This window comes from Heteronotia binoei, chromosome 6, assembly GCF_032191835.1.
Source record: "Heteronotia binoei isolate CCM8104 ecotype False Entrance Well chromosome 6, APGP_CSIRO_Hbin_v1, whole genome shotgun sequence".
Classification (NCBI taxonomy): Eukaryota; Metazoa; Chordata; class Lepidosauria; order Squamata; family Gekkonidae; genus Heteronotia; species Heteronotia binoei.
In genome coordinates this window covers 120,553,622-120,569,424 of record NC_083228.1, presented here as the reverse complement: position 1 = coordinate 120,569,424, position 15,803 = coordinate 120,553,622, and the positions used below count along the sequence as shown (strand labels likewise).

The 15,803-nt window shown below is 40.0% G+C and overlaps 1 protein-coding gene across 2 annotated transcripts in view; it reads left to right on the top strand.

The window, feature by feature from the left end:
• The window catches only part of PDCD10 (programmed cell death 10), a 31,003-nt gene that overhangs the window by 11,868 nt on the left and 3,332 nt on the right, over positions 1-15,803 (top strand). For both annotated transcript variants that reach the window (XM_060242449.1, XM_060242448.1), the window contains exons 2-7: positions 1,651-1,861; positions 3,140-3,193; positions 7,009-7,126; positions 7,824-7,950; positions 11,213-11,291; positions 11,805-11,887. In XM_060242449.1, the coding sequence (XP_060098432.1) occupies positions 1,766-1,861; positions 3,140-3,193; positions 7,009-7,126; positions 7,824-7,950; positions 11,213-11,291; positions 11,805-11,887 (557 nt within the window). In that variant the 5' untranslated portion in view covers positions 1,651-1,765. The remainder of the gene's footprint in view (positions 1-1,650; positions 1,862-3,139; positions 3,194-7,008; positions 7,127-7,823; positions 7,951-11,212; positions 11,292-11,804; positions 11,888-15,803) is intronic.

The following is a 15,803-nucleotide window of genomic DNA, read 5'->3' as shown; positions in this document are numbered from 1 at the left end:
AGATAAGAGTCCGCACACTTAACCACTACACCAAACTGGCTCTCCAGTATTAGAGTATTCTCCACCTCCATTTTTCCTTACAACAACTATGGGAGGAAGAGATAGAGAGAGCAGGGCCGACTTGCCATCAGGCTTCCATAGCAGAGAGAGAGTTTGAATCTGGCTCTCCCAGATCCTTGACCAGCACTTAACTACTCCATCCTCAAAAGCAAGAACCCTGAACCAGGGTTTCCCAACTCAGTGCCTGGCACTCCTTCCCCACTGAGCATTTCAGAATGTGGGCAGGGCTATTATAAGCCAGGGCTTTTTGTTGGCTGTCCACAGGTGAAAGCATTTTCCATGACTGCTGTAGCAGTCACTGGAAGATCAGGAGGGCTTTCTAGGCTTTCATTAGCCAGTATGTGGCTTCATTCCTATTTTAAGCCTCACTTGCTATTGCCTTGAGCTTTCTTTCCAAAACAGAGGGAGGTTTGTTCCAGAGTCCAGTGACCTGGGCTGTTGCATGAAGGGTGTTAAGCAGTAGAGGCCTATCCTCTTTCTTCTTCAGGCTTACTGTCCTCCTAGTGGCTGGACCATGCTTCCAACCAGAGTACAGATAACACTAACTTTGATGGACCAATGGCCAGACTCTGAATAAGGCCGTTTTATGTATTCAGTGTGGTTGCCATGCAGTATGTTGCAAAATAAGTAAGAAGGTGTTTTCCCCGCAGCTTAAAAAGGTTGGGGACTCCTGCCCCTGAACAATCTGCTTTAGGTTGGGTACGGTGTTTTTCGTGCCCTGACTCACCAGATGAGAATCTCTAAGCTGCTATTTTATGCGAATGTGAAGACACATACCATGTCTTCCAAACTGCTGTCTCTTCTGCAGGTTTCTCAAAGGGCTGGAAAAATATCAGAAATGTGTGAGGAATCAGCATGTGAATTTAAAACACCAATTCCACCTGGGACCAAAAATAGTGAATGGCAGTTTCTCCAGTTTCTCGGATGCTCTGTAAAAATAAATTGCTGATATGTTTCGTGCCAATACTAGACATTCTAGTCACTTTTTAATATTTTTTTAAGCTTAATGGGTTGGGCAGGGTGGAGAACCTCTCAAGCCAGATTCAGTTACTTGAGCTGTGTGTGCTGTTGAGCTAACATTTGCTGGCACACCCTGTATGGAAATGGAACATTAGACCACTGTTGATTTCTTAAAACAACTTTGGTTACAGACGCTTGAATCATTCTGTATTTTATAAACTTAAAGCAATTCCAGAAGTCAAAGACTTCTGTATAGGATCGAAGAGCAAAATCTTCACACTTTTAGCTAGCATATTTCTTGTCATTTGATATTCCAAGAGAGTAATTGTAAATGAAAGACGAAGTTAACTAGCATTGGTGAATAATTCCTGTGCTAAGTATAAAAATAGTTGTGACCTTTAGCATTTTAAAGACACTATTTCTCACATTCCGTAGCTTTAAAAAAAAGAATGAATAAGAACTTGTGATAAATTTTTAAGGGCTGCCTTAATTACATACAAATTATCAGCTAGCAGATCTGATTAGAGGGAAAACTGAGTGGAGGCAGTTCTGAATTTAATACCTTAAAATCTTGGTAGTACTTCTTGAAACAGGGACTGGCTTTAATGCAGCCTTTTGTTCACCTTTCAGGTTTATATTTTTTTAAATGCTCTAAACTCTGTGGCACAAGGAGGAAAAAGAAGCCCTTCGGTGAATGAGGAATCCTTTGCTTTGATAGCCTTTTTCCTCGAGAGTGGGCCTTTGAATGAGGATGACAATGGAAGAGCTGAAGAATGAAGCAGAGACCACTTCTATGGTTTCCATGCCCCTCTATGCCATTATGTATCCTGTCTTTAATGAGGTAATGTGCCTTCCTAGTTTATTTCTCCGCATTATAGTGTTGGGAAACATAAGGTTGCCTTCAGAATGTCAAATAATACCCCAGCATGCATCATTTATGGTGATATGCTGAAGTTTTCTTCCTTGGCCTTCAAACAGCCCTAATGAGTTATATCTCTTTAGCTTTTTTTCTCCCTGGAAGTAACATCTATAACCTTTAACTATTTGTTTGCCCCAGTTTCTTCCTTAATTCTGGCTTTGCTTTCCGAAAATACAGGCTTGCAAGATGCTTCCAGCATTCAGCAAGTTTCTGTAATGTAAACTTGGTAGGTTTTAATTAGTGTCCCAGTTTAAGGCAGCCACAGACTAAGAAGTGAGAGTTCCTTGTGTTGTGCATTTGCGGACACTGCAGGTTGACAGCAGTGACCTCCACTGAACATTGTGAAATCTTGTAGAAAAAGCCCAGCAGAAACTCATTTGCATATTAGGCTACACCCCCTGACACCAAGCCAGCCGGAACTGCGTTCCTGTGCGTTCCTGCTTTAAAAAAAAAAAAAAAAAAGCCTTGCCAAAGCCTAATGGCAACATGGGAAACTGGGACTTGGATTTGATTAATGTCAGTATAGAGGGGAACAGCCTGTCTTTGGTAATCTTCCCAGAAAGCCATATACTGGTAAATTAACATATGTAAGTGTGAAAAAGTTCCCTTTGCATGTATAACCATCTTGATAATATGACAATCTGTTCAGAATTGCAAAATATAGAATCATATTCCAATAGCCATTATTTCTCTAACCTTTTCCACTCTTTTGTCTCTTTCTTCCATCTGAATCATTGTACTATCACATTGTCACGCTTGTGTGGGACCAGGCCTTTTTTGTAGCAGGAACTCCTTTGCATATTAAGCTACACTCCCCTGATGTAGCCAGTCCTCCAAGAGCTTCCAGTAGGCCCTGTACTAAGATCCCTGTATGCTCTTGGAGGATTGGCTACATCAGGGGTGTGTGGCCTAATATGCAAAAGAGTTCCTGCTACAAAAAAAGCCCTGTGTGGGACTAAGCATCCACTGTTGTGAAGACTATTCATTGTTAGCACTTAGTATGTTAAATTCCAGCAGAATATGGTGGTCAGTCTTGGGATAATTTATGGAGAGCCATTTTAGCATGTGGAAAATTCACTGCCTGATTTTTTTCCTTGAAAGTGGCCATGAATTGACCCTACATTACTTTTTTTGTCTCAGAACAAAAAAAAAGTGATTGTATCCTTTGTTTTTTAGTGTGACTTTTTTTTTTAATTGCAGCTAGAACGAGTAAATTTATCTGCAGCTCAGACGTTGAGAGCAGCTTTTATTAAGGTAAGATTAATTACAATTGTGTCTCTGCATGACGCTCACACAAAACTAAAATGTAAAAAATAGATTAAATAATGCAGTGGATTCAGGTCATGCTCTTCTGTTCTGAATCCATCACCACTTCTTCTCCTTTCCTCCTTCCTCGAGACCCTAAATAAAATTCCTACTCTAATTAGCAAACAACTTATTGAGACTAGCAGAAACCCATCTACCATGGAGCCATAGCTCAGTGGCAGAGCACATGCTTTGCATGCAGGTCCCAGGCAAAATCCCTGGCTATTAAAAGGGTATCGGGTAAGATGACTGAAGAAGACTTTTTTCTGAGATCTTGGAGAACCTCTTCCAGTCAAAGTGGATGATGTTGAACTCGGTGGTCTACTGAAGTATAAAGCAGCTTCATATATTAAATATTAAATGCTCATATGTGCATACAAAAGTCTGCCCAGTGTTGTGCAGTGATAAGGTATCCCAGCCTTGCTGCCCTTGTGCATTACACCTTCTATTATCTGCTCTGTAGTGAAATGGCATGCAGGATCATCCTAGGTCTTTCTGTCACCTTCAAAGCCAGCTTTTGAAGCAGTGGTGAGAGCCATGAAGAGTTAACCCCATAGTTTGTGTGTGTAGCCTGAAGAGGCAGATGGAGTAGTCCAGAAGTCCCCTTTCTCCAAGAAAGCCGAAGCTGCCTTACACTGAATCAGACCATCAGTTTTATCAAAGTCAGTCTTGTCTACTCAGACTGGCTATGGCTCTCCAGGGTCTCAGCCGGAGGTCTTTCATATCACCTGCTGCCTGATCCTTTGAACTGGAGGTGCAGGGATTGAACCTGGGATCTTCTGCATGCAAAGCAGAGGCTCTGCCACTGAGCAGCGGCCCCTCCCCTAAAATGGAGAGATTGCTTTGGACTAGCAGGGCTTACACCTCATAAGAGATCAGAGATGCAGCTGTCATTTCCCCTCAGAACTTTTTCTTCCGTTGGGCAACAGTGCTAGAATTGTTGAAAGAGGGGTGAGATGTGCCGCTGTTGTTTCTTTCAAGTCAATTGCTGCTTGGGTGTTGTCATGATTTTAGGCCTAGTATGGCCTGCAGGCTCAAGGGAAGCCTGTGTAGGAGTTGCTAGTGGGCCTACGTTTTCCAGGATCCCTTGTGTCCCTCTAATTGGGTGGCAGAGTTTTGGAGAGATAACTAGCCCAGAGGGGTGGGACCTGAGAGGGAAGTTCTCTCTGGGAAAGGCTGCAGGAGAGAAAGCAGCAGGAGGGTTCCCTCACTCAAGGAGGGTGAGTCTTTGGAATCAGAGAAAGGGAGCATTTATTTAGGCATGTTAGGGCGATTTATTTCTTTATACCAACCTTCACTGTTTCTATGTTCACTGTACACTAAGAAGTTTTGCAACACACTTATAATAAATTTGTTGTTGTTGTTGTCAAACTGCCAGGGGTCCTCAAGTCTCTTAAGTCACAGCTAAACGGTTTTGCTAAAAAGGAAGATACAGGGGTGGTTAGTGCTCCTAGCCCACCCATACAGACCCTTACCAGAGCGGTGGCAGCCAGTAGAAGGCCCTTCCTGGTCTCCTGCTGTGTGACAATAACTGCTATCAAATTTACATGTTTAATCTCAACCGTATTTTTCATTCTGGCAGTACAGGGAGGATAGGATTTTCACAGATTCCTTCCCCCATCATCCCCTAATTTCCACCCTTTTCTGTTCCCAGAGATCCGTCAACTGCCAAGGGCATAGGAAGCTGTAGTGTTTGCCTCCATGAGTGCTGTTCCACTTATTTAGGGTCCACCCTAGTATTATACAGTTCAGAAGTTTACAGTGCCCTTCCCTTGTTAATCTTTTGCTTTTTAACTGTAGCCTTCATAGCTATATATCGCACAACACTTGTACTTAGCATAAATCTGGTGCACATTTTATCAGCTAGTGGAGGTTGGCTTTCTTTTGCTTATGGATAAAAAGTTGCTGCATTTATGGCATTACACGGAAAACAGGGTATATCTAGATTTGTTTGTCATTTTTTTAAAAAAAATGTTGGGAGAGGATAACTTGGTAAACTTGATGTCCTACATTCTGTCACGTCGGTAGTTAGAATTACTGGAGCATGAATATGCCATCACAGGCAGTGTCAGCCAATATTTTTTTTTTCCCCGTTGGTAGCTGTACAGTGGTTTTTAGGCTTTGGCTTCCAGGATCAAATTACAATTTGATTACAATTTGACAATTACAGGATTGGTTTTAAAATACTGGCTAGGTAGGTGGATGTCTATAAATTGAAAAGAAAAGGCTTGGGTGAAGTTAGAAAGGTCAACAAGAATGACTTAAAGTGAAAGATATGAGAAACTCTTGAATAAAATTACTCTTGTGTTTATCCGGAGGCAGGGAGGAGAAATGTTGAGGGTTGACAGTTGGCTTCTTGTGCAGTACAAATAGACCCTTGCCATTGGTGGTTCATAGTTTCACTTACTTGGGGTCCCGTCACATGAGGCAGTCTCCAGCTTGTGTTTATTCCCACTGGCCATCATCAGAATGATTACCTAGTAAAATTTGCTAGTGGAAAGGCAACAGTATTCTACCAGCCACTGTTCACAGATTTTTCCATCTGCAGTGATCCAGGGAATGTATCTCCTGTGAATGGAAAGGGTCTGCTAATGTCAAGTTGTGCTGGCTACTTTGGAGCTAGTCATCTGGATCTCTGGACTGAGGCTCATAAAGAACAATTAAGCTGAGGAACTGGCTGTCCAGAAGAATCTTCTTTTATGTTGTTGGAAAAAGAACAGGCAGAGATGTTTCAAGTATGCTGACCACAGATGCCTCAGGCAAATTTGTCAGAAAGTGGTGCTAATAGGCTTATGGGAGATGTCACTTCTGAGCTGGCAGAGCCCCTTGTGGAGAGAGGCCAGTCTTTCTTGGGTCACCTTCCCTCCGCGCTGAATCAAGGATAAGAGACAACTTCTTGAGCCTGGAGGGGTGGTCCTTCCGTGGCTAAGCTTCTGGAGATGCATCAATGGCTTTTGTTGGAGCAGAATATCCTGCCTAGTGCAGGATTTTGATGCAATTCACCACCTAAGACCTTCACACTCTAATTCTGTGATGAGAAATAAGTATATAACATGAAGAGGGCAATTTCCTACTTTTGGATGGATAAAAATTAAATAGGGGCAGATGTGACTCTTAATCCTTCCTCTGAAGTACAGCCTTTACTAATGTGGTTGGCTTTTAGTGCTTCCTGTTATGTTGGTACTTCACGTGTTTTAGCTTTTGGGAGAACAAAATCAATACTATAAAAGCACTTGGAAGAATGTGCAAGATGTAAGAGTGAAATGGGAAGTAGGAAAATCGAGGTTTTGCAGCTCCCTTTGACACTTCATGGAGTATATTATCTCTTCTTGAAAGATTAATGTTTTGCTAGTGATAGGAAAAGTAATTCTCATGTATCTTGAAAGATAAAACTATGATGACAAGCTGAGCGTCCTTAATCCTGTGGAGTTTGTAATGTATAGGTATTAAATACACATGTATAAATCTGCTCCCTTAATTCCAATTAATACTGAAAAGGAACGGCTGTGTCGGGTACACAGTATGCCCCAGAAGAATGAGTGAAATGCCTTTGGGAGCAAAAGTTGTCAATGAAAATATTGGTGTCTTCTAAGAAATAAGGGTCTCCCATTTGAGAAAGAATGCCGTGGCAGGCTTCTGGTGAAGTAATTGTTAAATTGTCTTGTAAAATCGTTGCCTTGAAATGACGGCTTGTGTTTAGGTTGTTTTTATTTGCCTTCAGGATATCCATTTGCACACTAAATAAACTGTTTTTGGAAATGCAGGCTGAAAAGGAAAATCCAGGTCTCACGCAAGACATCATCATAAAAATATTGGAGAAAAAAAGTGTTGAAGTTAATTTTACTGAGTCTCTTTTGCGCATGGCAGCTGATGATGTAGAAGGTAATTCCCATTATGGTTATAAATCTGTTGCTTGGTGGTGTTTTATTCCCAAACCAAGGTTCCAAATCTTTGATCAGAGATATGGAGGCTTTGTTTCTGCAAGTAGTGGTGAATCCCTGATTGCCAATTGCCATTGCCCCCTCCCCTTACATACTTGCTATGTGAGTAATGTTTATGTAAGAACTCCCAAATCTTAAATGCTTGCAGCCATCTTCCACGGTGGTTGTGTAATACAGTGGTGGCTGGGGAAAAAAAGGTGGAAGATAAGCCTCTGGCTGATGTGCTAGTGAAAATCTTTGTTTAAAAAAGCAGAGTAAATTTTTCCAGATAAATGTAATTCACACTTTAAGACTGAAAGAATTGCACCCAAAGGCTATAGAGTGTGCCTATTATAGAGATGAGGCTTGAGCCTAAGACCCATGTTGTGCATTGCCTTCACTAACTTTCAAGTGTCCCTTACACCCTGTGAAATCCCTTGCACTATGCAGTTTATGAGTCAAAGGTATTCCATTGTCAGAATGCAATTTTCGAACTGCACTTGTATACATAGTCCTTTCCTGTGCAAGCTTGGAATCAGTTCACAGCTCAGTTTTTATGTACCAGTCACTTAGAGCATGCTTGGAACTGATGGAGTTTGTCCAGTTTTTTAGTGTCTTTTGAAATCTTCTTCAAACTAGTGCTTTTATTCCTCCTTCAGAATATATGATTGAAAGGCCAGAACCAGAATTCCAAGATCTAAATGAAAAGGCACGAGCACTTAAACAGATCCTCAGTAAGATTCCAGACGAAATCAATGACAGAGTGAGGTTTCTTCAGACAATCAAGTAAGTGCTTCTGCTTAAATCAGTTTGTTTTATTTTTATTTATTTATTTATTTCGATTTATATCCCACCCTACCCCACCGAAGCGGGCTCAGGGCGGCTCGCAGCACAGAATTCTAACAATAAAATCAAGAATTAAAATACATTAATAATTTACACAGTAAAAATAAACACAATTTGATCAGCGTTTGCTGATCAAAGTTAATTGTTTGCAGAATTTGCTGTTGAGGATTCTGATCAATTAACAGGTCAAATATTGCCTAATGCTCCTTGAATGTCCTTGGGTCACTGAGCACCTAATTTTTTTTCCCCTCTTGGGGTAATAGGTAAGAAAGAAAGCCCTTTGCTTCCCAGTCTTGCAGGAATCATGGATCCACACACCCTTCCTTTAGGAGAAGTCCCCTGTCCTATCACTTTCGGCAAGGAATTCCTCCTGCAAGTTCTACTCCCAGTTAATCCACATGATTGGCTGCTTGTTTAAACCTGTGTGCTGTAGTGGTTAAGAGTGGCAGACTCTTAATCTGGAGAACTGGGTTTGATTCCTCACTCATCCACATGAAGCCTGCTGTGTGACCTTGGGCCAGTCACAGTTCTCTCACAACTCTTTCAGCCCCACTCACCACTCAAGGTAGCTGTTGTGGAGAGAGAAAGGGAATGTGATTGTAAGCCTCTTTGAGACTCCTTTGGGTAGAGAAAAACGCAGGGTATAAAAGCCAACTCTTCTACTGCTCTTCTAATTGCAGGCCCCTCTTAACAAAAACATGGGTTTTTAGAGGTAACATGAAGCAAATATGCACAGCTATCAAATCTGGCATTGGCAGCACAAATTTACATAGAGGTAGTTGCTGTACTTGTAGAGTACTGCCCTTACATACACATTGCCTCCCCTATAGCTTCACTCTAATAAGAGGACTGTAAAGGTGGTTTTATCATTTTGCGTGATACGTTTGACAAGACTGTGTGGTGGTTTTCTTAGATGCTGTGTTGTACAGTGCTTCTGCCTTTTTTTTAATGAGATTATACTTTGAATACTCAACCAATATTTGACCATTGAATTGAACATGATTGGGTAGTTGATCTTCTGATTGGCCAAAAGGCAGCCTTCATGCCAGCACAAAGTTTCAGGGCTCAAGAGAACCTTGGCTGCATGTACAGTTCTGTTGCAAATGATCCATAACGCAATATAACTAGTGAGTGTCCTGGGAAAATTCAAAGCAGGTGTTCAAATAGGCATCTGTTGCAAAATACTATGTTACTTTGTAATGTGTTATTAGCACACTGTGAGATGCATAAAAAGTGTTCCAGATTGTCAGGATCTTGGATCCTTCTGTTCCGGCTAAGGGAATAATAAAGAATTCAGCTAAGAAATGGTGTCTTGAGTACGGTATGAGGTCTTAATCTTAGGAGCTGAAATTTTACAATCTCTTTGTAATAATCCTAGATCGTGACAATGTCCACAACACCAAATGACTAATTATACTTGTCGATAGTAACTACGTGCACAGTCAGGTTTTTCTCTGAAGTTGTTATGGCACAGCTTGCTTTTGGCAGCGCCTCAGAAAGCCCTGGTGGCAGGTGTAGTGCCCGTCAGTCTCCATTCATACCTTCTTTGGAGCTTTGTCATCGTCTAAGAGTATATCTTGCGATGACATGCAGTTCTTCAGCATCTGATTTGTGACATTAACTTGAAAACACTTTGAGATATTAGCTGTTGGAGCACCCTGGTGCTGAGGCTTTCGCATTTCCAAGCAGGGGATTAGTTTTTTTTATGCCTCTGTGTTTGTAGAAAATCTCATTTGCCCGACAGCACAGTATAAAGTTGCCAGCCTATTGTGGTCAGTGGTTTAAGTGTGTGTAATTCTGTACTGGGATTACAGCCAGTCTTTTTCAAGGTTCAGATTAATATTGAAGGCTGCCTCGATAATAAGCCTCCAAACAGTTTGGTGTGCCTGCTCACTTAGGAACAGTATATCTGTGTTGCGTATTAACTGCTTCCATTGACACACTATGAACTTTCAGCTTCTAGAAGCACTTCAGCGTTCTTCTCGTGCAGAACCCAGAGATGCTTAGAGTCGGTATTTATAACTTTTCAGCGTAGGCAGCATTTTATTGTTCTCAGTATAACTCAACCAGAGCTGGCTTTGTGCTTTGCACTCAGAATGGCTTGGAGGGAACTATCCCTTGAGCATTTCTTGTCACTGTAATTGAAAGCTTGATTGGGGTTCCTTGTGACGGTTAAATTTGGAAAATTTGGGCAAGACTGGAGTCGGTTTCTATTTTAAAGCTTCCCAAGTTTTGTCGCTGTAAGCTGATCAAAGAATCTTGGTCGTTTTTTTGTGTGTGGTGTTGGATTCATCATGGTAATTAATGCAGCTTCTTAATTGGCCCCATCTGGAAATAGAACATGAATTGCAATAAAATTGACGTTGAATCTCTTGTCTGAATATGTTTGGTCACTTGAAGATTCTTGGAATATCCCATTTTATGTGGGGATGCTTGTTTGGATCTTGTCTTTGTTATAAGTTTAATCTTGAAAGGGATTCTTGGCAGAGCTTTTATGGTTTAACTGTAATTGTGGGAAAAGTCAGAGTTGCATGCAAAGAATATGGCATTCCCTAACTTCTTTCGCTTTTGGCTCACTAAAAGTTGTTTTGTCTTGTTATAAAGTGACCTTAAATCCCTCTATCTTAAAAACCAGACAAAATTACATCCATTGCTCCTAAGAGGAAACGGCTGACATCAAATTACTTCCAAGGATACTTGCTGTGACAGTTTTCTTCCAGGTGGTTTACCTTTATTTAAATGTCTAGAGACTTCAGTTAGGACATGAGAGATCATGAGATCGATGCTTACAAAACAGTTCAAGGCAAATCAGGGGTCATTTTTTTTTCTTGGCAGTGTAATGCCATTTCTGTGCATTTGTATAATTTTCAAGGTTGTTCTGAGAGAAGAATTTGATTGTAAAAGTGGGCAAGAGATTCTGCAGTTTAATGGTGCTGCATGGCATAGATTTCCATATTGGGCAGGTGCCAGCTCTCTGTATACGAAGACTGCATTAAACCTAATTTGGACTCTGAAGTGCCAGATAATCTAATTAGTTCTCAATGTTCAGTCTCGCTGTACCATATCTAAAACTCATTCAGTAAAAACAGCCAATCCTTTAGAAAAAATACATGTCAGACATAATTTTGAAAGTGATTAAAATTCTGCATTGAGTGAGTCTCATTCTAAAAGATGTTGCAATTATCTTTTCATTGCCAAACAGGGACATTGCCAGTGCAATAAAGGAACTTCTTGACACAGTAAATAACGTCTTCAAGAAATATCAATACCAGAACCGGAGGGTATGTGAATTACGCTCTTATCTACGGTGCTGTCTTGTCAAAAATATAAATGTATTAACTATAAATATTAAGGATTCTGCAGTCTTTCTGCTTAGATAGTGGGAGCAATATATCATTTCAACACTAATAACTGGCAGCTGAGACAAATTTTTCAGATGAAGAAGCAAATATAATGAAAATCAATCTTCTGTCGCTAAGCTGATAGTTTTTATGACTGTTTAGAATATGTGGATTTACTAATTTGCAATGGCTACATTAGGGCTTAGTAGAATTTTAAAATGCTGTGTTGATTATATGAATGCTACAGTTTTATATATGTACGCAAAGTTTGCAGAAGCATCTATGCAAGGAAACTTATTTCTTAAATGGATGAATTCCACTGCTGTGGTATTACAATATCATTTCCTTGGTTTGTCTCCTTAGCCTTTTGTGTGTATTTGCTAAAGGAGGATGTTTTGAGGAGGTACAGCATGAGATTTTGATTGAATTACTTTTCACACATGTATCTTTCAGGCACTTGAGCACCAAAAGAAAGAATTTGTAAAATACTCCAAAAGTTTCAGCGACACTTTGAAAACCTATTTTAAAGATGGAAAGTAAGTATTTTTTAAAGAAATGAAGTTGGTTCAGCTTTGCTTCTTTTTTCTTTTTTTCTGCTTCATGCCATCTAAGTTTATCCATAGCACTGGTTATTGCTCGTTTGCTATCAGTTAGGGCAACTGTGGGGGGCGGGGGGCGGGGAGGTATTGTCATCCTGCTTGTAAAGTGGTTGCTTTTCTTTTGGCATGCCCGGTAACCATGCTTGTTTGCCCCTAAATCTCTTAAGGAATCCAGAGCCTTATTTCTGTGCGTAGCATACAGTTTGAAAGCAAACTGATAGGCCAATCTGAAATCGTGTATGAAACTTTATTGTCAGGTGCTGTTGTGGCATTGCATTGAAGAAGGGAAGTGGTGAATCTAGAATGACGCTTAGTCTAGAACCTTCCAACCTTTTGCGGTTGGTCCCCAACCTTTTGTGGTTGGCTCTGCCCATTTCCCTGGCAGCCGTTATATGGTTGCACCTACTACCTGGTTTTATTTTCCGAAAGTGCCCACAGGCTCAAAGAGGTTGGCATCTGTTGCCATGCATGGTCAAGTAAGTGACAGTCTGCCAAGCTTTCGGCTGTGATAGCTAAGTGGAACCTCCATATAGAGAGGCAATGTGCTTCTGTATACCCGATCCTAACTAGTAGAAAAACTATCACTGTCAAATTCTTCTTGTTGAGTACCTAAAAGCATCTTACCAGCTTTTGCTGGAAGGAATGTTAGTGGACTTCATCTGATTCAGCAAGAAAGCACTTATGGCCAGATTAAAGCATTTTTTAACATATCCTCTTTGTTCTCTCTCTCACACATATATACAGTGAAGAAGGATATGCTTGTAAGTGGAATTATTCCCCATGTTGCTGGGTGTATGTGAATTAAATGCACGGGTGCAGAGAGTCATGCAGGACTTTCCCACCTGACCAGTGCTCCAGGTAGCCTTTGGCCCCCACCTAAATGGCTGCTTAATGCCGTATGTCTCCCCAGCATCTTGGGATCACCCTGTCAGGTCCATACCACTGTGTGAGCATGAGAAAGGGGTCCATAAGCAATGACTTGCTTTTGTGGAACTGGCATGCAGAACTAGGCTTATTCCAACTTTTCTAAAGGCAACAGTAACAGAAGCCAGTGAACAGCAGTTTTAACTCTGAGAAGTGAAGAGGAAGTAATCCCATTTGTTCCTTGACCTGGTTCATAGTCCTTAAAGCTAACCCAGCTGTGCTAATACACAAACCTTTCTAGAGTTCCACACTGAGCAGTTTATTTAAAGTTACGTTAAGACAGTCTCCTGATTAAACCCTGAGAAGCCCAGAACTTGAGCAATCAACAGAAACAAAATTAACATATGCTCTGACCAAGGATAATCGTAAACCAGAAAGGGCGAAATGTGTTAGCAGAGTGGGCAAAATGCTGAAAGCAAAATAGATGTTCAGTCCTGCTGCTTGCTGTGACAGACATGAAGGGTGGGGAAGCTTAAGGCAGCAGTTTGCAGATTTGCATTTGCCCTATATGAGCTGCTGTTTTGATTCTAGCAGTACTTAAAACACACCAGCTAAATTTCATGCTTGCAGTTTTAGTTTACAGGCCATTTGTACATAAATTTTAGTGTGTTTATATATACTTAGTGGTTTAATCATATCTGTGTTTTAATATCTGCTTCTGGTGTTTGGAGATTCTACCAAGTAAATGAAAACAATCCTAATGTGTCTGGCATAATCAGAACAGCTGCTATAACTTAAAGAACAGTTGTAAGAACTGGGCTCTTGTTCCTTACACAGGACCCCACCATATTTTGGTAAATCAATTTTGAACCTCAGGGTCACTTCATTTTGTGTCCAAACTTTTTATTTTGCAATATATTGAAATAAATTCATCTCTACAAATTCAAATCTATTTCTCCAATACATTACATATTTCCCCCCCCCCTACTCTTATTCATGACCTCCGCCGGTACTTAAAACAAATTAAATGCATATTAAAGGTAAATTCACACTTATAAAATCTTTAGAAAGAAAAAAAAAATTATCATTCACTAACCTATTTTCTAATAATCACTTAGCACTTATTAAACACAACACTCATAATTGTTAATTCAGTTCCAGAGTTCCCCCTATCTTAGTCTTATCTTAACTCTCATATACATATGCTTACCAAATAACCATGTTCTACTAATACTTTTATCACAATATCACATTTCCTCTTTATCATTAAAAGTTCAATTAATGTTGTCAAACACACCTAAATATCTTTTCACCATTATAAATTTTTCATACAAAGAGTAATTTTTCAATAACCTTTTCTCTATAATTCGCTTGGTATTCCTTATGCACAAAACTCATAGTTATAAAATCAACTCCGGAATTCCAGCTATCTTATTCTTATCTTAACTCATATATATATAATTACCATGTAACTATATCCTACTAACTCAATAATCACAATTCTTCTTTATCATTTAAAGTTCAATTAATGTTGTCATAGATGACTAAGTGACTCTTCACCCTCCATTATATTTCCACGTAACTTTGGAATTTACTCCAGTCTTCTTTAAACTTCTCCAAATTATTGTCATTTAAGATTCTAGTAAGTTTGTCCATTTCACTCCAGTTAAGAACCTTTAAGGCCCAGTCCCATTTCTCAGGTATTCTATCTTGCTCCCACATTTGCGCATACAGTGTTCCCGTGGCTGAAAGCAAATACCACAACAATGTTCTGTCTTGCTTCGGAAAGCTTTCCATTTGTAATCCCACCAGAAAGACATCTGGTGCTCTTCTGATATTATAACCCAAGATTTTCGAGATCTCCTGTTGAATCATTCTCCAAAATTGTTTCACTACATCCCTGGGTAGTTTACGCTTTCTGGCAAGCTCTGAATTGACTCTGTATGCATAATCACATAAACGCTCCATCTCCTCGGGATCTTCTTCCAAAAATTCAACTGTAATTGTGACAATATGAGTCTTCACATCCTCATGCTCATTCTCAGGCACTCTTCTTAGCCGAATCATATTCTCCATCAACTTACAGTCTTGTAGTTTTGCTTTTTCTTGCATTTTCTTAATGGTGGCATCTTGATCTCTAATTTTCACTTCTGTGTCAACAATCTTTTTAGCTATTGCTTGAGACTCTTTCCTTAGGTCCTCAGTTTCCTTCTTAAAATCTTTCTTTACCTCTTCAGCACTGGATTTTATTTCCTTGGTTAATTTCTTCTCACTACCAGTTATTAAATCACTCATTGCCTTCAATATTCTTGTTTCCATAGCACATAGTTGTTCATGAACTTGTTTAGACATTTTACCTTCTCTCACTAAGGCAGCTCTTAACCTTGTAATTCTTGATTCCAACTTCTTCTCAGACATTACTGATTGCCCATTACAAATAATGGGCTTTTAATTGGTATCTTCAATCCCCAATCTGATAGTTGCATTTAACAGAACAGAGCATGCCCTTTTCAACAAGCCTAAAAACGCCGTCCTCAGAGCTTCCTAGCTCAAGATATTAATTTTTAAAGTTCCAAGCCTCTCTTTTTAAAAAGTTTTCTTTTTACCCTTTAGGGCTTGTTTTCCAATTTCAAGCACACAGTCCATGTTATTTAGCCCTTAGGGGATTGTTTATATATATTTTGAACCCTTTTATAGTCTACTTTCAAGTTATTTAGTGAAAATATTTTGGCCTTTCTGTAATTAGCCTCCAATGTTTCTCTATGGTTGCTGACTCTTGCAAGTATCCGGATACTTGGATGCTCCTCTTCAGTCCACACTTACTTCCTGACTCTCTAGTATTGAAGTCTTACAATGATTGCAGAAAACGTCACTTCCTGTTTTGAGGAGAGAGACTGAAGCTTTGTTATGACTGGGGTTTTTTTCCGAAGCCACAGGAATTCAAAACAGCAAGTATTTTTCTGCACTTTTCTGCTTTCTTTTGAATCCA